Source organism: Nipponia nippon, unplaced genomic scaffold (genome assembly GCF_047370975.1).
Source record: "Nipponia nippon isolate SJK-2023a ecotype South Korea unplaced genomic scaffold, ASM4737097v1 scaffold_9, whole genome shotgun sequence".
In the NCBI taxonomy this organism is placed as follows: Eukaryota; Metazoa; Chordata; class Aves; order Pelecaniformes; family Threskiornithidae; genus Nipponia; species Nipponia nippon.
The window spans coordinates 315,587-340,370 of record NW_028262413.1 but is presented as its reverse complement, the minus strand read 5'-3'; the positions used below and the strand labels follow the sequence as shown (position 1 = coordinate 340,370).

Below are 24,784 nucleotides of genomic sequence, written 5' to 3'. Positions count from 1 at the left end.
AGACTATGAAACCTGAAAGACCGGTAAGAAAATACCACACCACAGAACTCTAGGATGCCAGGGTGCGACTGAGCGACACAGTGAAAACCACCGCTAGAAACAGTTTTCCAAGCAGGAAAGAGAAACCAAATGCTCAGAACATAGGAATTAACCAAACTGAATAGAGACTCTGTATGCACTGCAATTTCATCACAGAAGCAAAATTAGTCTTGAATACTGAAAAAAGAGCCAGTTCTGACACGTGGCAGGAAGAAATTTCTGCACAGGCTGACGGAACAGTGACTATCGGGCAACCAGGAAATCTAAACCTCTGCAAGCGGCAGGGCAGGAAGAAGTGTCATGGCAAACAATACGGGAAGCCAGCGGAACACTCTGCAAATTAGAGGAAAAGAAAGCAAGAATGACTGCTGCTAAATGAAGTCAACTGTGCTGTAAAATGTTTAACACACAACGTACCAAAAGGGACAATTTTAGCAGGGCTGTTGACCAAGTGATACATGACAAAGGCAAGGCACAGCGTTGGAAATAAGTCATCCTTACGGAAATTTCTCGAGGACAGACCTGTTCACAAATCTTTACAAAAGCCATTTAAAACACAAGACCATGCAAACCTGTAAATTAACATTTCACGATAAATGTCTAATTCCTATTGCTCAGATATTCTGAGAGAGACACGGAATTACAGGAGGAGGCCAACTTAGTTACACAACACAGCGCGGTAAGGACCAACAAATAATGCTTTGACTCCTAGTTTTATCAACGCATTGTGCCTCTTGCACACACCGAATGGAGGCATAAGAACCTTTAGAGAGAAATGTTTTAGCATGTAAAATGCATTACAGTCGCACCGGGCTATAATAAACTAAACCTCTACTGCTACATTCCTGGGAGCATCAACACAGTACGAGTGTGCAAGTATCAGATATAACGGCACACCTATCTATTAGCATGACAAGTCATTGTCTCTCATCCTCTCAAATCAGCGGTCCCTCTCTGCTGTGGTGCTTTATAATCCTTGGGTAGAACTTCTTCCTTGCACAAAAGACCACTTGCACAATTTGAGTAGAACGGAAGTTTTACTCAAACACTAAATAGTTGGGAAAAGCCTCACAGATATGAAAACGTTCAGCTGGTTCAAAACCTCTGAAGCTAGTATTCAAACATACTGAAAACACTGAGCAGATGCACAAATGCATCTTAGGATGAATACATTACAAAATCAGTTATGGATTCTTAAACACTATTTGCTGCTTCAGGAATGTGCCAAATAAAATCTGCAAGAAAGACACCTAGATAAACAGAGCACAGTGTAAAAATGTATTTGTAAGTTTTTAGCCAAACAATATTTTGAAACAGTTTATATTCTAGCCAAGCATAGTAATACTTGACCAGAGGAGCAAGCCTTCTTTTCTCCTCTTCACACAACACAGATCCCAGAAAAATCAAAGAAGGGTCTGTGATATGTAGCAGGATGGAAAGACAAATTATTACTGTATCCTAAAATAGCAGACAAAATGAATAAAATGTCTCTTTAGATAAACTTCAATGATTTTTTGTCAAATGTCAATCTTCTCCCCTCCATACTAAATAAAAGCTACAATTTTTACATTGCCATACAACCATTTAATCAAATGTTTTTGCATGTTCAATTCTAAAGGTTTTCAGAAACCCAGAACTATTACGTCAATTACCACTAAGTTTACAGATTAAGAATGCTTTTCCAACATAGTTCACGGAGAAAATAAAGTCTTGAAAAATCTTTAAATAAAGCAAAATAAACTGAAAAACAAATAAAACTCCACAATGCATTCCTAGCATATAAACTCAGTCCATTAAAAACGATCTTGTATTGAATCGTGAGGTTGTTTCCGTTAATATATTCCACACTAAAAGATACCCTGGGTACTTTTCCATTTGTTATTTTAAGTCAATAATAGAACATACCCTCATTCCCTGATTGCTTTTTCTCATTAAAATAATGAAATAGACACAAGTAAGGGAAGTTAGCACTTTAAGAGAGAACAAACCAATTATAATTAATTTTCATTATTTTTTTAAAGGTATATTACTATGGGAAAAGAGGGAAACAGTTTGCACACCAGAGGCTAATGATGAGCAAAAGCCTACAAGAAATTCTCCAGGCACAGATAGAAAGTGGAAATAACTGCTCTGAAAGAATAGGCGTATAATACCAATAAAATGTTTAATAATGTATAATATATATATTTATACACACACCCACACCCCATATACAGCTGTAGACACTAGATGTACAGTGGGTTTTTTGTTTGTTGTTGGTTTGGGGTTTTTTGATAGGCTCAAACCTTTCTTTGGGTTACACAGTGATCACACAAAAAGGGAAGCGAGCACCAAGAAAACCTCAAAAACAATGTTTTTCCAGACTCAAAATGCAGAGAATAAAGGTAAGGAGGAGGACATCTTGTACGTTTAAAGTGCCTAAATTTCTTTGCACTTAGTGCGAGACAAAGGCAACTGCTTTTGGGACAGGACAACGATGCCTCAATTGGTGTTTCTTAAGCCTGCTTGGGTGGAATTTATTCCTATTGCTGCTGAAGGAAAAAGAATCATGAATCTTTTTGCAGACACACACATTAAATAAATAATGCCTGGCTTTGGGCACTGACTTCTGGTCCAGGCAGGAAACTGATCCACAAGGCAACAAAAAAACACTTCAGTCTCACAAAAAGGAGGAAATATGTTTATAAATTATTTTTGGAGAAAGCGAATTTCAAACTTTTCTTAAATTTAAAAAATGTATGTCTAAATGATAATTCATACCATTCCCTTTTTATCCTGCAATACAATGTATATTGCATGTAAGAACTTTTCACCACTGCATTCCAGACTGACCTGTCAAAGAAGCAACACATTACCAACACATCTTTAAAAGCCAAATGCAGCTGGAGGAGGCAACACTAATTAAGCTACTCCGACACGTCTTAACTGTATCCTTACTGCTTGTGACAGTTGTGACTGTCTGGGGACAGATTCCATAATTTCAGTGCTGACATGTTTGAAGTTGCTTTTTCATTCAGTGATGCTAACTGTAAACAGGTGAGAAGAGAACTCAATGTCACCTTAAGGGATGCTTAGGTAAAGTAGGTAATCCCCAGGATAATCAAAAATGAAGCTGAAATAACTTAATCGGACTTCTATTCAGGTAAATGCCCCAAACACAACATGTCTCCAAATCAGAGATGTTGAGAGTATGGACAGTAATAGTGCCCAGGTTAAAACTAGTAAAAAGTCTCAGTTAACTGTAGATTAAAACGTACTCTCTTCAAGCTCAGTAAGTTCACTCCAATTCACAGAAAGGTTGCCATTGCCTTGCTGCTTATTCGTGTTCTCAGTCTAGCAATACTTTTGCTTTTGTGTTTCATTTACTTCATTCTTGAAAATTTTGTCTTTGTAGTCCACGCTCCTCCCCTACAGTTCAAAGGGTTCACATGCCATTTCTCTCGTTGGCCATTCCCACATAACAGCCTTAAAAGTAAAACAGGTGAGTTGCAGCGAGGACGAAATTCTGTTTGAACATACAAACCCGAGACATTTTCTAGAGAGGTAGTTGGTGGGACCCAATGTGAACTTACACTCATGGAACTTGAGGCAACAGACCTCCCTGCCTTCGCGCCGAGCCCACTTACGCGTATACCCAGGGAAGCGCAGCGCGGGACCGTACTGAGATGCCGATGCCAGTGCTGGAAGTCACAGAGCTGAACTAGCATGGCAGCAAGCACGAGCTAATGAGCAGCCTTATAGCAGGATTCATTATCTGCAACTCCACACTCTGCACCAGCCGCCTAATGCTCTCCATTGAGCTCCAATGTGTACTGTGGATATGCCTTCATACGTGCCTATAGGGGTTGCCCAGTACCCAGGCCCCAGTGGACAGGCGTAAGAGCACTGAACAGCTGCTGCTTCCAACCCTTCACGATGGGAGCTACAACGGTGGCTCCACACCTTCTCATCAGTCATCAGAGAAGTTAAGACAATAATGCAGGAAAAGGGAAGATAAAAGAAGAGACAGAGTAATTTTCCGCCATTATAGGCCAATGGTAAATTATTGCCACTTTCTTGCCCCTGGAAGCAACAAGGAAGGAGGGGAGGCATCATGATTAACAGAGGTGTCTCAGGTCCAAAAGTCTCTTACTGTTACACCTGAGACAGTGGGCATTAACAAACCTTCACTGGCTCACGTCTGTCAAAAGGCAAAGCCCCCAACCCCAAGTGACTAAGCAGCAGCTGCTGAATAACGAGTGGCAGAGAGTAGGGCTTTTTAGAGGAAAAACTTGATGTTACCGTGTAGCCTGTGTTTGACATCTAGTTGCCATGGTGATGTGGATGTATTAGAAACATACAGATTAGATCCACAGCCAGAGACAGACAGACCAGAATACAAGAAAGATAAAGCACAGTACACATCTTGCATGGTGATGCCAACATTTCCAAAAGGCTTGCTGTTAAAGGCAGAAAACTGAAAAAAGAAAGAAAGAAAAAAAAAAAAACAAATCCAAAACACACAACTGTGAAGCTAAAGCCCTTTGCAAGAACAAAGCACCAGCCTGAGTAGACTCTGGGAATCAGATCTGAGGCAAACACTTGAGCAAAACCAGATGGAACAAGTGGAGAAGTCTGTGCATCTTTATCCAATAGCCAGTAAGAGTTAAAACAAAGAAATATGGGAAGATAGGAAATTCTCTGCAACCTTGACTAAATCAGTTAGACTAAGAAAGTTCCTTTTAAATTAAACAATGAGCAAAGTTAGGAAGACAGTGCAAACATTGCCCTAGAGATCTTAAAATGTGAAGACAAACAATTCAGGGGAAGGATTTCAAAATATAAATATAGTGGTCCAGGACAATATGTGGCCATGACTATTTAAATAACAACTCCAGGATGTTGAATTTTCAGAAGCATAGTCCATAAAATCATATACGACAGTGACAGACAAGATTTTATTTCTTAATTTCACACCTTGCAGGAAAAGGGTTTTACATATCTGCTAGCTGCAGATTATAATCTTTCTGCATCACTTGAGAAATGAATTTTTTTGGTTCTAATATTCTAGAAAATAGGTAATCTCGATTTTGACAGCCACTTGGAAGGCACTGATAGGAAAGTATGACTGAATGATATTCATAGCTCTTTTTAAGTATCAAATTGAAAAAACCTCACTTAATCAAAAAATGGTTGGGGTTCATCACGTTTCAATATCTTTTAGAGGAGGCTCTATTACATGCAGCAGGTTTTTTTTCCTATGCAGGCAAAACTTTTGATTAGAGTCTGCATTTATTGACTTGTAGTGCATAAACTCATCTTATAACATGCAGTGAAAATCATGCAATGGAAATGCCATTTGACACAGGTGATATTCTTTACCAGTCTCTAAATTGTTCAAGCAAAACTTCAAGATAATTTGCAAAGCCTAAGATCTACTTCTGCAATGTTTCCCGCGTTCAAGAAGTAAACATGGTAAGCAGAAAAGCACAGACTAGACCTGGTGCTTTTGCTACTAAAGACACCAAGTTCAGAATTATTCAAAGCTGTATTGCATTCATACTGTTTGTGAACTGTTTCTTAAAGTATTAGTGATTATGAAGATAGAAAAATAGGAAGGAAGGAAACAACTGCAAGAAAAGAAAGAAAACATCTTGCAATAGGATGAGGGGAAATGGTTTTAAATGAAAAGAGGGTAGGTTCAGACTAGATACAAGGAAGACATTCTTTACGATGACGATGGTGAAACACTGGCACAGGTTGCCCAGAGAGGCGGTGGACGCCCCATCCCTGGAAACCTTCAAGGCCAGGCTGGACGGGGCCCTGAGCAACCTGATCTGGTTGAAGATGCCCCTGCTCCTGGCGGGGGGCTGGACGAGATGGCCTGCAGAGGTCCCTTCCAACCCAAAGCATTCTGTGATTCTGTGATCTACAACCTAGAGAATAATATGAGAGCACACAAATAACTGATTGCCAACTTTCCATAGTAATAATAATAATAATCCTAACACTAAACTTTTAAACAAAGGTTTAAGCCACATGATAAAATCTATACTTTCAACAGCCAGTAAATCGTAGGTGACAAGAGAGACAAAGACAGGCACAAAAGACAGTACACGCGTGCTACAAATAATCGTGTCGTGAGCAAAGCTATAAGAGAAAGACATAAAGCCTATTTCTGCTGAAGAGTATCACAAGCTTGTGAAAAAAGACCAAATCAAACATACTAAGTCATGGAAGAATGCTAAATATGGGGTCTCCACACGGAAAGCAACTGAATTGTGAAAATAATGAGAGCAATAATAAAAATTGAATTGAAATCCATAGGAAAATATAGGATATTTATAGTCATCTTGTCTCTGAAATGAGTAAAGTCCAAACATACTACGAGACTGGCAAGATACTTTTTAATCACTTCTTTTCTAAATCCATATTTACTCAGAGTGATTACTGTTACAGAGTCAAAACAGTTGCTAATACTTGAATTTATTTCAAATCCAGTGGTGTGGAATTAGTCTCAGTGTGGTATTAAATTAACGAAAAATGAATTTAGACTATTATTAATGAAGACTTCTTTATCTTTTTACATATTATTAAACTTTTAATTGTATTTTACATTCACGAACCATTTTTAAAAACACTGATGACACAGCTTGAGACTCTCAGCAACATATTGCGTGCCTTATGTTCGTTAGTTGAGTTGACATAAACCATATCTCCTGTTGACAGAAACGCTTGAAAATATTCATGGACTTCAGCATCCATCACAGAAAAACTCTGCAGTTATGGAAAGCACTGATAAAATCCCTTCCTGTACTTCAAAAACACCAGAGCAGCAGCTATACCACAGTATGAGGATGGAAAGAACAGACGGAAGACAGTCAGACAGACTTCTCTAACTTAAAATTTATATTATTGATTTTATTTTTCAAAGCAGCAGATTAACTCTTGGACTGTAAAACACTGATCATCCAATTTTATTTTCTATCTTGGTTCTTCTGCTCTGTCAGTAAAGACACAGCAACATCTTGCACTAAGGCTTCTACTTCATTATCTAAATATACCTGGATAGATATCTGACAAGCTGCAATCCAATGTCATCTTTTTCTTTTTTTTCCTCTTTTTTTTTTTTTTAACATCTCAAACAAAAAGGATTTGGAGAAATTGATTTTTCACCTGCCCATGCCCACACTATTCTCCAGCTTTCTTAAAAGAAGTCTTCCCCCTAACATACCCTATTTCCCAATTTAACAGAGAACCAGGCCCTATGATATAGAAATGTAAAAGTAATTTACTAAGGCACCTGCCAATTTATGATAGCAGGGATTTTATAAGCTAACCAGTCTCTGGGCTGCTGATAGGTATTTGCCAAAGACCAGCCAATCTGATAACAAGAAAAAAAATCCTTCCCAGCGCCAAAACAGCAACTAGCAGAATGCACGTATCGCAGTCTAATGTCAAGGGTAGGAAAGTGGGGACTGTTATTAAGAAGAGATTTTTAAAAGTCTATTATGATTATTTGATTTAAACCATATTGTTCACCTGCTCCCCTCTCAAATACATTATAGTAGGGAAGACTTAGTCAATTACAAAATTCACAAAAACATGACTGTGACCCCAAAATGTATTTCCAAATCATGTGGCAGGACTATGAAATATAACTTGCTTGATGTAACAACCGATGGGAAAATTCAGTCTTTTGTACTGGTACACATTATGAAATGTCCAAGTTGCAGGAGAATGCTAAGAGAAATGTATTCGGCATAAATAATGTCAACATTAAAAAAAAAATAACCCGTGTAAGCGCTGTGCTAAAAGTTCATGTAACTTCCTTAATTTAAAACGTACTCAATATAATGAAAAGGTTGAAAGACGGTTCAATAGAATAAGCCCCATTCTCCATTATAAATGAAAGCTGGAAAGTAACTTCCCAGACCCAGCAGTTCTGAAGAAATTTTATGCTTTATTTTGACATATCATTGTTAAAATCGGTAATTGCTTCTAAGATATTTTCTTCTCCCAGCACTGAGCATACTTCCTCCCTGAAGCAGACTCCATTGGCTTTCAGATGGAGTAGTTATTGATCTCAAGTTTCTAAAAAAGGAAAAGGCATTTGAATAACTATCTGCACATGCCCAGACACTGGTATTTTAATTCAGCTTGAGCAACAAGTAGGAAAGCGGGAAGGTGCTTCAAAGTGCCCTCCTGACTCAGAAAGCCATTTGTGGAAGATAGTTCTTATTGTAGACTTCACTGTATGTAGTCACGTTACTATGCTCCTTTTGTGCATTACCCACTACATCCAGCCTTTCCACATTCCAATCAACATTTCACCTTGGGCACTTCAAAAACAGTAATCAGTTCTTTTCACGGAATCTAAGAATCCTTCCAAGCTAAGAGTAGACGTTTCCCTGTTTAAACTAATTTGAACAGACATCATTGTAAATGAAACAAGGAAGAAAAATTTCAAAAACTGAGTCTGTTCAGGAGCCTATTCATTTGTACCAGCACAGGGCTCCTGCTTGTGTGCACCTGGAACGACTGGCATTTAAGTATTCATGCTATATTCACCCCAGGACTTTACTAGGAGTAAAGCGCAAAAAGCCCAAGCTAAAAGATGTAGATGCCGTTTCCACAGAACTTTGAAGCATAGGCTTCAATCTCCCCGCACAGAGCACAGTAGTTCAGCAAGCGTTAAATTTGAAGATGATGCAAATCAATGGAACATAACTGTTTGTGGGGAGGTGGCATGCACTTGGTGCTGTGCTGAAGAGCCCCAGATTGCTGAGCCAGGTCCAAAACTCTCCAATAGTCAGAGAGGTTGAAGTGAGAAGCTGTGTCTCAGGCTATACAATGGAATCCCACTGGAAACGAACTCTGGGAAAACAAGCAAGCACTAAAATATCGGCGTACAAAAATATCATGTCTCTCAAAAGCTATATGTCGTATACTGTACGAACGCAAGACGGTGCAGAGCTGCAATCTGGCTATCTCTGGATGGGAAGCAAAATAGAGACATTAACCTTGTGCTGCACCTTAATAAATTAAAATTCTTCTGATCCAGGACTTGACAACTTAGTTGCAGAACCATAGTCACAAAACTACCTTGCATCCGTAATATTTCCATGCCTAACTCCAGTGAATCATGCATATATGTCAGCACCCTTTGGGGTAAGAACAGACCGCACGACTTTCCACCATGTAGCATAGGTGTGCCTATATGTCTGACATTCGCTAGCAATGAAAACAAAAATACATTTAAAATAATTAAGAGCATTTAGAATTTGAAAATCTATTGTTTATCTTGTAGGAAGTTTGGACTCTTTCCTCCGTGACTCAAGAAGTACAAAAAACTCACTGGATAACTAAGTCTTGCAAAGCTGTAGCACGCATTTCATTCCACTGTCAGCTGTGTTAATAGGATGAAGGTTTATCCTCTAGGAAATACTCCTCCATTATCAAACTCAGCAAGTAAAACAAGATTATACACATAGTAAACTAGAAATTACAACAAAGGAAAAAACTCCCATTAGTTTAAATCAACTTATGTAAGCCTACTTCCCTTCTATTGCCAAGAGAAATTGTTTTTTCTTTCTCTCTCTCTCTCTCTCTTTTTCTTTTAAGGCAAAATCAGACACGTTGCCCAAGCTGCATCTGATCTGATCCCAGTAAAGCGATGATCTTTTTTCCCCAATCTACCTCTATTAGCAGTTGTCTACCTCCTCCACCATCTCTGAGAGACTGCTGTCCAGAGCTGGCAGATAAATTCACATATAGTCACCCCCACTCTAATTCTGTCAAAATTATTCTGTTTTCAAACACTCTGCTAGGAAAAAATGCTGATCCGATTCCTTTTACCAAACCAGTTTCAGGAAGAGCTTACAGAACAGCTTACGACAGCTGGTTTGAATGGGACAGTAATGCCCAGCAAGCACAAGTGGCAAGAGAGCAGTAATTTCTTATCCCCCAATAACCTGCAGCTTACATCATACATCCAGTTGGGCCGTGAGACACTTCACAACTTCTTTATAGGTAATTAATCTCCAAACAAAGGTACAGAAAGCCTTGTCCTAAGCACAAAGGAGATCAAGCAAGAACTAGCTCATACAGAAAATAGGTTAGCGAAAACTAGGTTTTAGTGAAAAATAGGTAATATATTTAGAAAATAGGTTTAGTGCTAGGTTAACAGTCAGACTTGATGATCTTAAAGGTCTTCTCCAACCTAAATGATTCTATGATTCTCTAAAATGGAGATATAAGCTCAGGATTGAAAGTAGGAGAAAGTGGTTTTTGGTAAGCAGGAAAGAGAAATGTAGTAAGAAAAGGAATACAATATGCAGTTGTCCAAGTGTTAGTACAGGCCTAAATGGAAACAAATGAAATAGTCAACGTCAGGAGAAAACTATGCAAGTTCACCGAAGAGTTAGTACAAAACTAGGCCTAAATAACCACACGCATTCTTTGTGTCTTCTTGGGAGGACAAAGAAAGGGAATGAAGGTAGCAGATATCCAACTAGGAAAGTAAAACTGACCTCATTCTAAAAGGCATTTTTATTTTTTAAGAACATTTAGAAAGGTTTTCTTTGTCTGTGTAATATTTTAGTCCAGACCAAATCTGGAGGCAGAACTACAGTGAAAATTTTATGAGACAAAGTTTTTAGAAATAAATAACATTTTTATACTTGAAAAAGCTCTCAGGCACAGAAGTCTCTCTTTAGATCTAAATTTGTTACAGTGAAGAAATGATTACACTGAGCACATTTATTCTAAACAAAGATTCAGTAAAGACAGAGTGTTTTTTTATACCCAGCTGTGACTAGAACCCATTTAGTTTTGTTATTCTGTTTCTACTGTAGAAGGCCTGCATCACTTCACTTTTCACTGTATTCATTTCTATTTAGAGGTCTGAGTGAGATCTTGTTTATGCATGTAAAAAAATAAATTATTCCAGGCAATCAAGTTATAGAGGTATGTACCTAAGAATCTTACTATCTACCCTTGATTCCCAACTAGAGGCTGCAGACACCAGACTTCTTAAAATCCAAAATTCTAACTACTTAATTTTTGGTAACAACAAAAGGTAGTTAAACAAAAGACTTGACACTTTTTGAGAAAATATATAGTGCATCAACTCTCCTTATAAATCACTATGAATTCTTACACTTGATGGTTATCCTGGAAATGTTCAAGTCCCAGAAATATTCAAGAAACACTGGAGTAATTCCCCAGAAAGGGAAAAGGATTAAAAAGTCTTCCAGATGGGCAGGTGCCTGCTGCGATGTATCTAAGTAGCTGCCTGCTCGCATTCCTAGGGATGGAAGAGGCAACTGCAGTCTAATGCTGATTTTGCAACAATAATGTCATTGACTTCAAGGAGTCCAACCCTCTAGTTTGCACCAGTACTTCGTAAAGGAGAATTTAGTGCCAGCTAAATTAGTCAATTATATTAATTAGTGCATTAGTCTAACTCTTTCTAATGACTAAAAACACAGGGAGAATGAGACAGTAAAAATTGCAAAATACAAAAGCCCACAATTCCGAGGACCTAAGGGAAAAACAGAAAGGTACAATAGAAAGATAGTTTAAAAGCCAAGGAAAAGTGCTTGCGTCTAGAAATTTCTGAAGTATTAAAGAACAGAACCTGGGCTTTTCCCCTTTCTACAAACTACAAATGTAACGTTTACCTTATCATATAAACAAAGAGTGACTGCAAAAGCTCAAAAACAGGAGTTGTTTTCAGTTGATTGTGAGATAATGTATTTATCAACATCCTTTTGAATTTCCTAGAATTTATGCAACACTAACATAAGCAGATGAGATCCTGCTGTGTGTCACTTCTGGTGCTGTGCTACACTATACTTCACTTCTCAACAGGTGCCATATTTTAGAATTGTCCGAGTGTACGTCACCAAGACACATTCACCCTCACCGCGGCTTTGGTTTTCATCTACGTTCCTTTGAAGTCCACATTTAGCCGAGTATTCACAAGCCTCTTCCAAGAACTTGTAAAAATGTTGGGTGTAAACTCAATAGCAGAAAACATGTCATTACTGTCCACAACTATAGGTAAATATGAGGTGACATAGCCTTCGAAAAATAAAACCAGAATAGGTTCTTCAGCTCAGATACAGCATGTACTTTGGACAAAGAGTGTAGGATTTTAAGAAGTTAAGACTACCTACAATCTCATACTGACAAAAGTAAAAATGCTATTTTTCTTTACTTTTATATGCTGTCAACATCTGCAAGATCAGATTTGAGTGTTCTGAAGCGTTCTTTTATCATCTCCTTTTGTACACCCATTATAGAATCCTACTTTTTCCCAGTGGCAATCCTACTGCCGGAAACCGTGTTCTCCATGGATGGCTGCCAGAAAGCCAAGCCCACATTCCAACTGCCTACTTTCTAACTATATGCCACATTCCTAGTTCTTTTAAATATACTACTAGCATCTCAGAAAGTAATAAAGCTAATGTTGAAACTGTGTAAACTTTAAATCATTAATCATTTTTCATTATTACTCTCTTCCACAATAGCTGTTTAAAATATACCAGTTGATGTGCAGAAAGGTATATCTCTATCTTTGGAAGGTATACTTATAGATGTATATATGCAAGATATGTCCGAGACAGTAGCATGTCCCAAATCACTTACATTCTAGAATAAAAGGAGAGGGAGAAAAAATAAGAGATATGAAAACTCACTTTGGTGCTGATAAATAACCCATGTAAATAAACTTTATTAAAAAAACAACAGCAGCTGAATTAGACAGTGCCTGATACACACTTGTTCTCATACCCGGACTTCTGCTTTGGTACTGCATCGTCCAAACTGGATTCAGATCGATTCTGTACTTTCCTTCTAATACGAAAAAAGAAACTTTCTTCCTCCCTTCCTTTTTCATCTATGAATATACCTATATGATTAATTCACTAAGAACCCTTTTCCCTACTTTCTATCAGAAATCTGTACACAGTTGGTAATTGCCAGTCACGGAATTTGTGGATGGAAGAAAGAGCTACCGCTCGCTGGGACAGTCACCGCAGAACTTCTTACCGAGTCTTCATTATTTATTCACTGTTTAAAAGAATACTGCCTTGCAAATCCTGTGGCTATAGGCAATGCATATGCTTTGTGCTTAAAGAGAAGAAACAGAATGCACTGACAGATTTAGAATCCCGATGTGTGCTTAAACATTTCAAAAGCAGAACATTATCATAAGCAGTCATTTTCAGGAGGAATGAGAGAGGCCAATTCTGTCAGAATGTTCTGCAGTTTAGATGGACCGCCAGCCTTGCGGTGAAACAGCCTAGAGCTGAGAGGTCTCTGTATTGCAGGACAGATAAGCGCGCTTATCTGTAAAGGACAATCATCTCGGGTTTTTTTGTGAATTCCTTCAGTATGTGAACATTACAGGAATGCTGAAATAGTGTTTTCTGAGCTCCATAGGCTTTATATTCTAAAGATCAGTAACTTTTCTATTTTTAACATTAATTGAAGTGCACTGTAAGATACGGAGAAACTGGGGGATGAGGGTATGCAGAAGAAGGGAATGAAAAGAGCGCATCAATAACCAGATCAGCTTTTTGTATTTTACAGTGATGATCAAGAGTACTGTAAATGCAAAACTGAGATTCTTTATTAAATTCACTTATTTACTTTTCCTTCTGCATTTATAGTACATGCATGCAATCTGTACTCAAAGATGGCACTAGAGTTACATGGATGCTTACAAATTAGGTTGGCAGCCTTTTTTATTGGCTCATGTTTTCCTTTTCAAAATGTTCCATGTTAAATTTTAATATCATAGTTTTGATATTTATGGTATTTCAACTTTCATCATTTCATCATAAATGTCATGAAATTTGCTTTTGCTTTTTATTTTCACATTCTGAACTTGGTGGTTTCCTGAGAATGGGATTTATTTAGTCCTGTTGTTACCATCAATATTTTTAAGCTTTTCTATGCAGAGGCTGAAAGAACCAGAAGATATATAAAGAATAGCAATGTATTTATGTCCCATGATTTTTACGCCAATCTCACTTAGAGCCTAGTTAGGGACTGTGAACATTCACTTTAGCGATTCTACAGCTGGGAGGGATCGCTATGATCATGCAAGCTGACCAGGCCAAAGTCTTTCCCCAAACTAATTCTAAAATATGTATTATTTCAAAACCAAACAAAAAAGAATCTGGTCTTGATTAAGGGCTTGGCAGGGGAGGGACATAGGACAACACCCTTCTAATAGACCACTAACTAGCTTCATTTAAAAAAATAAACAACCAAACTACACGCAACAAAAAACACAAACAACCCCCCCATGCCTTAACCGAGCCTACATTTGTGCAATTTGCAAAATAATGGAACCCAATTTCAGCCATCGGATCTTTTTAAACCTTTGGCAACGAGATTATAGAGCCTGATATTAGTAATTAACTAGAAATCCACTAATTAATCCTTTAATCATCTCTCGAATAAGCTAAATGGACTGAGCTCCTGGAGTCTTGCAGCCTAAGGCACATTTTTCAAGTCTTTGATGAGTCCTGTGACTCTCCTCTGATCCCATTGCAAATTATCAGCATCTCTACAACTAAAAAACCCATAACGAAGGAACAACCTTAGAATTAGCGTACAAGTAAAAAGTTCATTTTTCTGTGCTGACTTAGAACCATAGAATCGTTAAGGTTGGAAAAGACCCTTAAGATCATCGAGTCCAACCGCCAACCCAGCACTGCCCAGCCCACCACCAAACCACGTCCCTAAGCACCACATCTCCCCGGCTTTTAAATACCCCCAGGGACGGGGACTCAACCACTTCCCTGGGCAGCCTGGGCCAGGGCCTGACAGCCCTTTCCGTGAAGAAGTTTTTCCTAATATCCAACCTCAACTTCCCCCGGCGCAGCTTGAGGCCTTGAGACTTGAGAGTCCTGTGTTTAAATATGCAATGATCACACTGTCTGTTTTCAACTGTAAGTTTGGGCTGTGGTTTTGCCTAGTAATTCAATAAAATAAAACATAACCTGGAAATGAACAACAGGCATTTTCTAGAGAAACGGTGTTGTGCAGACACTTGGTTGTAAACCTGTCAATATCTACTGCCTGTACCCTCAGGCTAGGATTTAATTAACTTGTTATCACCCTCTCCGCATTACAGAACTGAAAAAACGGGCAACAAAAAAAATAGAAGTATACAGGCCTCTTCTTGGTAAGAGTAACATTTCCAGACATTGTCAGTCTCCGAGCCCAGACTATCATGTCCACGTCTAAGGAAAATGTCAGCAGCAAACCGGATTTCGGCAGTTGGAATACATTTAAATGATAAAAAAAAGCTTTTCTACAGCTGCATAAAGTGATGGTTTTGGCTGGTTTGAATTAGACAAAGTGGAAACAGGAATCATCACAGAGCTCTATCTTTCCCATCCCTACAGGCAGTCCCTGTATTAGAGGCCAAAACAAAATGCAACAAGACCTCGGACTTTGGCCTTTAACTGTGATTAATCAGCACATAAAAATGTAGTCTATACATAGCAGTACTACATATTATGTAGCTGAAGGTCCTTTAGTTTTGCTGCTCTCAGTAACTAACTCCTCAGGTTAGTTTGCTTCTCCAGAAAAACATGATTGCCTGACCTCTATGTCCCTTTGCAACCATAGGTTTTTTTCCTTTTTGTCCCCTCCTTAGCAATTCTGGAATGAATTAATTTATAGACAGGCTCAGTTAAATAAATATTAGCACTTGCACAAAAAAAATGGTTTGGTAGCTTTAGAAGCTTTAAGCATTTTCCAAATCTTTTCAAAATATCCTGTAATTAATCATTTCACAACATTTCAAATACTCTCTCCGAAGTTTTGTTATTTTGTAATCCCTAATTTAAAGCATTACTGTACGATTTTTAGCTTCTCAAGATTCTCAAGTCTGAATCATAACTTCGGAGAGAAGCTGTCATATCAATTGCTTCTCTGACCAGCCCAACCTATCCCAATTAATTCTCCTTCCATCTGTGATTACACAATATCCTTGCATGAATTACCACAATTGCTAGCCTGGAATGTATTCCAAGGAAAGCATTTAATGTATTTTTAGCTGTCTTTTAGTATAGTTAAAACAAGGAAGAGGAACCAGACAATGAGATTAGGTGGCTCTCTGCAGACCAACGACACTGGCGCTTTCCTTCTTAATTTTTCTTTTATTACTGGCTTAAGAAAAATAGATAGATAGGTGCTGTATAAGCACAGCAAAATTACAAAATTCTGCTCTCTGATCAAAGGGAAGTGGCAAAAGGAGAATGAGTAAGCATCTACCTGAGTTCAGTTTGCATTCCCAATTTTTAGACCTAAGTCCATCACTCCTAATGTCTAACGTAGCTATTTGTGAGTGCTATGTGCTATCCAGCACCTATGACAAATAGTCAGGGGAGTAGAAATTTTAATGTAGTTTATTCCTCCTAAATATTATCTGAAAACTCACAGCAGCTGTGTACACAGTCATAAACAGCTAGAATTATTCCCAGAAGCTTGAGAGCATAAATCTAATAAAATATTCCCCTCCCATTTACCCCGTGTCTTTCACAGACAGTTCTAGCTCTCAGCAAAGACACAATGTTACTTGTAATTGGCAATGTAAGGTCTGTTCAACTGATTTGGAGATTCCAGAAAGTAATTCATAAGAACAAACATATTCTGCCACATTCTACACTCTATGGCAGAATTCACACAAGTCTAATATGCAAATCATTGACCATATTAAATTGCTAAATTGCCACAGAACAAAAGAGAATTACAAAACTGTCACACTTCAAGCATCCTTCTGCTGAAATCTCAGTTTAATTGCAAACTGGAAAACACACACAATATATAGTGAAACAACGGCTTCATTTTAAAAGCAAGGAAGCTCCCAGGCTCAGCCAGTGGAACGATGAAACAGAACAGCTCTTTTCTTACCCTTATTGTACATATTGGTTGGTACTTGGACATCACTCAGGCTGATGTTCACAGGCAAGTTATTGAAGTGGTCATTTGGCACTAGAATGAACTCCTTCCCCAGCTCCAGGTAGTTTCCTTCTTCATCTCGTTCGTTTATGAGCACAGCATTGAAGTATTCATACTGCAACAGAAACCCACATTCAGCTTAAAAATATGAGGTCTGAATATTTTAACGTATCTATCAATCCATTGATTAACACTTACATGTATCTCCATCTAGAATAGAAGAACCAAGATATTTTTATCACCTCTCAGATTCCCTCTATACTCCCAGTACAGGTACATTTCTGCAACTAGATTTACCAATACTTCACAAGAAAACCCCGTCTTACCTCAGATCTCTGGCTGCCCCGACAACGTTAAGGGCAGCCCAACAAACACCCTGAACATCAACAATGTATGCACTGTTTTTAAGAGAAAGCTCTCTAGGTTTAAATAATGCCCTGGATAATTATTTAATGATGATCTCTGTTTAGCTTATTTCCATCAGTTCAAGAACTGCTATCAGTGCTGAACTTAGGCCTTGACAAACTAAAAGTGTTTTTACTTCACAGGAATATTAACTACAGCTGTTGCTGCTTAGCCAGTGAGTACAGATTGACATTTCTTAAAGAAAAATATTGGCTTTATGCTGAATTTTACAAATGCACATCATAGTAGGCTTTGTAAAATTATGAATACTTTAATACGGACATATAAACTTAGCAGTGACTTTTTTTGGAACAAGAAATTATTGTCTGCCTGCTACAGATTCGTGAAGAGTATTTGGCTTATTTTGTACAGAACTATAACCAGATAAGCAAAAGCAATTTAGATAAAATTATTCATTTCTTTATGACCTCGTTTAACCAGAAATTCTATCAAGCTTTACAGGCAACAAACAGTGAAGAACACTTTTCAACCTCTTAAATAACCTTAACCCTTGGCAACAGTTTGTGATGCATTTCTTAATAGAGAGAGACCAAAGTTTAGTGTCTTTGAAGAATCTCATTAATTTAAATATGAGTCTCTGCCCTACCGAAGCATTTGAGAGTATATCAATATAAATAGTATTTAGACATAAATCTATGCATTAACAAATCATATATATCCACACGACCTGTACAAGGATAAATATATTGTACCATTTGCAAAGCTAAAACAGACCAGCAAGGACAAAAACTTAAAAGGCTTTTCCCAAGCGCTCTTGCTCAGTGTGATACGCAACTCGTTCTACTAAACAAGAATTAGTTAAAATCTTCCAATCTATACACCTCCATTAAAAGCCCTGATAATTTAACCAGTATCTTAAATGGAGGCTTACTTGGAAAGCAGCTCTCCATATCCTGCTCTTTCAGCTTTGAGTTTTTCAAAATGGCCAACCCGTAGTTTGCGTTATAGATGAAAGTAGAATACGAAAGAAGACACTGTACATCAGCTAGATTTCTGAGGACCTTCTGTGTATGACAGAAACATTCAGACAAACTCAGTGTTCTACGTAACATTGAGCACATGTAACAAAAACTGAGACACATCAGTATTTGAAAATCAATTTAACAGAAATTAATCTGACATGATTAAACATTTGACCTTAAAGTTATTTTACTTTAATTGGTTTATACTGAAATGAGCCAAGTAACCTGCTGCATACATCTCACGAATATATACGGCTATTGAATCCCAAAGTTCGGGGGGGGGGGGGGGGGGGGGGGAGAAGTCTTCCCCCCCCCAGGAGCCACAGGTAAAGAAAAGAGACGAGATATAATTTGTCTGAAGTTGCAGTTTGATTAATTAATTAATTCTAAAAGTTACTAGAATTATCCAACACCCCCACAGATGCTACCCTTCTCTATACCCTTTGGGTGATTGTCACCATCATAGATTTGATTCGTCTCATACCAAAACCAAAAGGATGAAGAAACGTGATCATTTCCAAGAAACACCAGTTCTCATTCTATTTGGGAGAAACCTTCTCCATCTCCGCTTATTATCCAGGTTTATCACAGATCATTAACTGCACTGCATGCCTGCCGCCCACATGTGACAGCAGCTTTTTCAGTTTACCCCTTCTGCAAAAGCCAGAGACAGCTGGCAGAAGACTTGAAAGCCCACCTCTTATTTCCCGTCTTAGTAAGAAATAGAATATTCCTTCCAACATTAAACCATGCACTAGTGACTCTTGTAAAATGCAATTCTACTCCAATTCCAAGCAAGGAAGAAGCTGTGTAGCTTTTCCATGATACATTTGATGCTACCTAGGCCTGGAAGAAAGGCTGATATTCTGTCCCCTGGGAATACAGTGATAAATAAAATTATATATTTCACGCTGCTTTCTTGCCAACCACCTCTCTCTTCACACCCCCTGGGCAGCTAAGTTCCAGCAGGGTGAGGATGATTGCTTCATCTTGTTTCCAAACCACCTCTTTTCTTGTCCTTAAAGGCAGGGTTTTGTTTTCCGTTTTCTCTGTTGAACATGGCATCGCCTGCACAACCGCTGGAGCTACAGATAAGCCACTGTGTCACTTTCATGATGCTTCTTGCCTTTGTAAGTCTTATCTGGATCCTCACAGAGAAATCAAAGGGGTTTGGTTTTTTTTGTTTTCTTATTAAAGACCACCATTGCAAGCATTCACAACACGTAACTCCAAATTTTAACACAAAAGTTGTATTTAAGTATTACACTTTAAACGAGAGCTGAATACATTTGGAGATAAAAGATTCTGTACTAAAATACGTAGCAATATACTGCTCTCCCTTAACTGAATTTAAGTTATGTATCATGGAATAATTCCTACGGTAATTCACATATAGATTCAGTGATTTCAAGGGTGTAAATTTACCTTGCCCATGGGTTTCATAATACTTTGGAAATGGTAGGAAAAATGGACAAATTTCAAATCAGAATGTCAGAATATACATGGAAATCACCTCTAAAAGAATATTATTTCCTTTCATTCGGTGGGTTATTTCTTTTTCCAAAGGAGTTAATTAGTAGACATCCTCCTTCATCATGTTCTGTAAGTGGCAAGGCTAGCCAAGTATTAAAATCTGCTACATTCTAAATAAATGGAACCACTCGTTTCACAATTAAGGGTATTTAGGACTGATTGTTTCTTTGGTTGATTTAGTATTCACCAGTTTATTGGTCTGAGTCTGTATTTTCTCTTTTCAGTTCCACAAGTGTATACACAATAATATGATTTCTGTGGGGTTTTTTTTAAAGCAAATTGTAGCATAAAATAGTCCTTACGGTATCACAGATAATTAATATTTTCCTGGGGTTTTTTTCTGTTTTATTTGGGGGGAGGTGGGGGGGGTGGCTTGTTGGGGTTTTTTGCAATGAGAACCCTACAAAAATAACATATTTAAGACAGTCCTGCAAACATCAGGTAATATATACAGCTCAAAAATACTACTGAAAAAAGATCAGCATTTAAGCAGAGCTGTTATACAGTGGCTTCTTTTGGGCACTTTCCTTCCAAGGAAATTATGGCGTGTGACAGCTGAAAGGTGACAGAAGGAAAATTAAAAATAAAAATTGGAGAAAAAAATATTGAAGTAAATCCATCTGGCATTCTGACACTGCATTCGAGAGAACGCCCAAGGGAAAGAGGATAAAGTCCTGTTTGCTGACAACACAAATACTCTACCTGCTAAGCTCTAAAAGAAAATGACTTCAATTTAATCTTGTCAATGGAGGTCAATCTTTGATGTAACCTTAACTTGGTGAGTTCTGAGTGTGCCCAATATAACATGCCAAAAAGTTATTAGTCTAATAAATAACAAAATAATTATCCAGGTTGGAAGCATAGCCAGGCTCTGCTGTGGCTTGGCCAACGGGTGAGTTTACACTACATAGACACTTACATACAGACTTGCATGGTGAGCAATGACCTGGAGAAAAGGCACCCAAAAGAAATCTCATTCATGTAATCTATTATATGCATCTCAAGATCTAAACACGAACTTTTATACTTTTGTGCATTTAAATTTGCTTAAGTAAACACATTGGGGTTTTTTGTTTGTACGTTCCTTAACAGCATCTGCATCATTCTCAAAGTTTGTTGCACCATTTTGAAAGCCCCCATTGTACTGTAATGAAGACGACTTAGAGCAAGCCCGTAAGAAGTGGGGACAAACAGGAATCTCGGCTTTCATGTGATACTAATATTTTACCCTTGCGAAGAAAGCCTTCCCAATGCAAGCCAATGTAAACAGATCAGTAGCGCTCAACAGACACGCACTGGACCATTCCTGCCTCAGCAAGCAGCTGACCACACTTGAGACATCCCAAAGGATCACATTGCTAATAGTCTGCAGAACCCTGGGCTGCTCTAGCATGCTGGCGTCATCGTGTAGACAGAGACTTACGGGGCTGTTAGGAGATTGATCACAAAATGATTTTACAGGTTCGTTCAGGCTGACTAGCAAAGGCAAGCTTTGTTTTAAAATGCTGTAAGATAGCCTCAGCCACAATACAAAAGCGTGTGCTGTGTGATCTCTTAGGATGGCTGCCACAGACACATGTTAACAATGATAAAAATTAATTCATTCAAAAGGTATCATAGAAAAATTGTGGGGAAGTACAAGGTTTGTGGCCTGCCAGGAGAACCACAGGGGTAGGTTGCAGGGGAGAACCTATCTGCAAGGTAAGAAGGAAACTTTGAAGCTATCTGTTCCAGTTTAGCCACTTATTTTGGCATAATGTCTCAACTAAACAAGCACCCTGATTACAGCGGATACTTTGCTGAGACAAGACATCAGTAACTTAGATATAATACTGCAAAGTATTGCGCATGTCTTGTATAATTGCATTGCGGTCAATGAGTGACAGTCTCTATTTCTGTTTCCATTTACATTTATCTTACTGTACACAGATATCTTGTGATGCTTAAATTATTTATCAAATATTTGTTAACATTTTAAACGGCATGTTTATTTAAATATAAATATTTACTGTTTAATTTGAAAGATACATTCTAATGCAGATTGCCTTTGCAACTTAGAGAGTACTTGGCACATAAGAGTAAACATGTATCAGTTGGTTTCATCGTATTTTAAAACGAAGTATTTTGTTTTAATGGCATGAAACAACACAAGCCACAATTTTAGTTTGATATATTTTTTCTATAATATAGAAATTATTTTTACCAAGACAGCATAAAAAAAGTCCCATTCGCAGAGCTGTGAGGGGTAGGAAGGTGTAAGAACACAACTGGGAATGCTTTGCACTCATGGGTCAGCACTACAGCAGTACTGGGGTCACGCTGATAATTTTTAACTATGCAAGAACCATTTTCACAGTGGTTCTGTAACCATACAGCTCATCTAAAGACAAAGCCAGACATCTCTGGAAGACACTAAATCAAGGAAAGTTTATAGCGTTTGCATTGAACCTCAAAATGCTAGAGCATCAGAGAAAATGAAAAAGTAGCAAATAACATGGAAAATTAAGGGGAAAGCAAAACCTAGCATTAAATAGCACAGACAGCTAGAAATGAACAATAATTTGAATATCTATGGCAGTTTCAGCAATAGCTATTACTATCAGTAAGTCTTAAAAAAAAAAAAAAAGACTCAAGACTGACAAGTAGGACACATCTCTGAGAGGGCAGAAATGTTCATGACATGTAAAAAACAAAATGAGACAAAAGTTACCCACTCTGAGGGAGGCTTTCCAACTACGAAACACGTTGACAACAGTCTCCACTCTGGTATTCATGTGTTAACGAAGAGGCAGATGTCTGAATGCAAATCAGTTTTTAAGGCTCAAAAATGTCTCTTCTGACAGTTGTCCAGTAAGGAGAATTTGTGTTTTGAAGCATATGATTAAAGCTCTTTCATTCAAGAGCTTAGATTGATGTTTAGCGAGCAAGTACAAAAGGTCATAAAAGCAAACTGCCTCACTGAATAAAAACTGTTCTGAATTTTAAAAAGCTTTTAATTTTGAGAAAACTGGCATCTCTTGTTGTAAAATACAATCTTCGTCATTTCTCTGAAAGTTCTTACTTGCTCCTCTGTAGGAACTTCCAAGGCTTTTTTTTTTTTCCCCTTTTTTTCATGTCTTTATTCAATAGCAAGGCTCAGAAAACACCTGGGATTTGAAATGTTGTGATCAGTCCCTCTTTAATTATGGAGGTAGTACAGAAATGTTACTTGCATCATTGCAAAAACAACTGATCTGTTTTCTACACAATCAGATTAAGATGACCTTTCCCCAAGGCTATCCATTCCCTCCCAATATGACTACCCTATTAAAAGTGTCTTAAAACAGAATAAATAAATAATACTTTATTATAGTATAAAATCAATTATGCCAGCATGCAAATTGATAACACATCAAGGTCTCAGAGGTCTTGCAGGGATTAACTGATCCAATGAAAGTGGCAAGTAGTAAGTAATTATGATGGCTATTTTAAATCATCCACTAAAGTGGAAAAGAGTCACTTTTAGGTTACAAGTTTCAGATGAAGCCTCCTTTTCCTTTACAGATAACTAACTTAAAAAATATCTATTTTTACATACAAAAGCTCTCAAGATTCTTTTCTTTGTCACAACATTGAACAAAAACTCTTTGGTCACTCTTACATTTAGTAAACACAACAAGGAAGGAGAACAGGCTTCAATAACGGGCGTTCAGTTTGACATTTCGGACACCTGTGTGAGAAGCTTTGCTAGAGATCTAATGATCTTCTGGGTCTAGAAATGCAAGTGTTCAGTGTGTTCATTTTCATACACGTAAAAACCTCCAGGGACTACTTTCTGCTAAAGAGCAAACCAAATCCCTGCTCGAGTGGCACTGTAATTTCACCCTTCACCCAACGGACGCCTGTTAAAAAGACACCAGTTACACAGACGAGTAGGTTCAGAGCCAGTTATCATGCTTCTACAGAGCTGGAGTAAACCATGGAGACAATTTGCTGAAAATTTCTAGAGCAACTTTAATCAAGAACTTCACGACTTAAGTGAATCATCTTGTAACCGGCATACAATAATGGTAGAGTCTATGCCTTTGTGAAGGTTGAGCATTTCAAGACCACACAGTTACCACCAGAAAAGCCTGCATCCCAGTCTAATACTGTGAAACAATAAAAAGGCAAAAATCCCCAACCTGGAAAATCTACCAGAATAGTAGTGTGGCCCTTTGATAAGGCTTATCATCTCTTGCAAATATTGCTGAGCAAGCGTGGCAGGAGTACTTCTGGGGCTGGGGCAGCCCCTTCTCAGCTGCAGCCGCAACGCTCCCTCCGGCACTGCGTCTCCGGCCTCGGCCCTGGCAGAGCTCCCTCGGCTCTGCGCTTCTGCTGAGGACGCATCTTCCCAGCTCCCTCCTGATGGACACCGTAGGGAACTCTACCCTTAATGCTTCCAATTCAGGAATATACTAATAGAAGAGGCTCATTTTTCTTGCTAATAAACATGAGAAGTCTGTTGCGCTTTATTTAAACCACACTTCGGGAAGAAGCAGCAATTAGCCTAAAACTTATCACTCCAAAAGGACAAGCTCTGTGCAAGAGCAAAGAAAACAAGGGAAGAGTAATAAGCACTTCTGAACACTTGAGGATGTTAAAACATTTTTGAACACATTTGCATCAAGCTTGCCATTACTTCCGTGCTACAGCAGTGGTGATCCTCCCTTTTCAGACTAGGAAAACTGAGATACAACATTACGCAGTAAGCCTTGACTAGATCAATATTATTTTCAGAGCATTAAAAACCCTCACTACACCTCATTTTATTTTTAGATTAGAAGTAGTATCCCACTGATGTGGGTGCGGCAAAAGGCAGATGCAAGATACTTCTA

General features: G+C 38.1%; 1 protein-coding gene across 7 annotated transcripts in view; it reads right to left on the bottom strand.

The window, feature by feature from the left end:
* The window catches only part of CACNA2D3 (calcium voltage-gated channel auxiliary subunit alpha2delta 3), a 458,323-nt gene that overhangs the window by 261,154 nt on the left and 172,385 nt on the right, over window positions 1-24,784 (bottom strand). For all 7 annotated transcript variants that reach the window (XR_015701497.1, XR_015701498.1, XM_087744701.1 and 4 more), the window contains exon 5: window positions 16,960-17,122. Coding sequence is in view for 5 of the 7 variants with exons in the window: in XM_087744701.1 (XP_087600827.1) it covers window positions 16,960-17,122 (163 nt within the window). In the remaining 2 variants the exon portion in view is untranslated. The remainder of the gene's footprint in view (window positions 1-16,959; window positions 17,123-24,784) is intronic.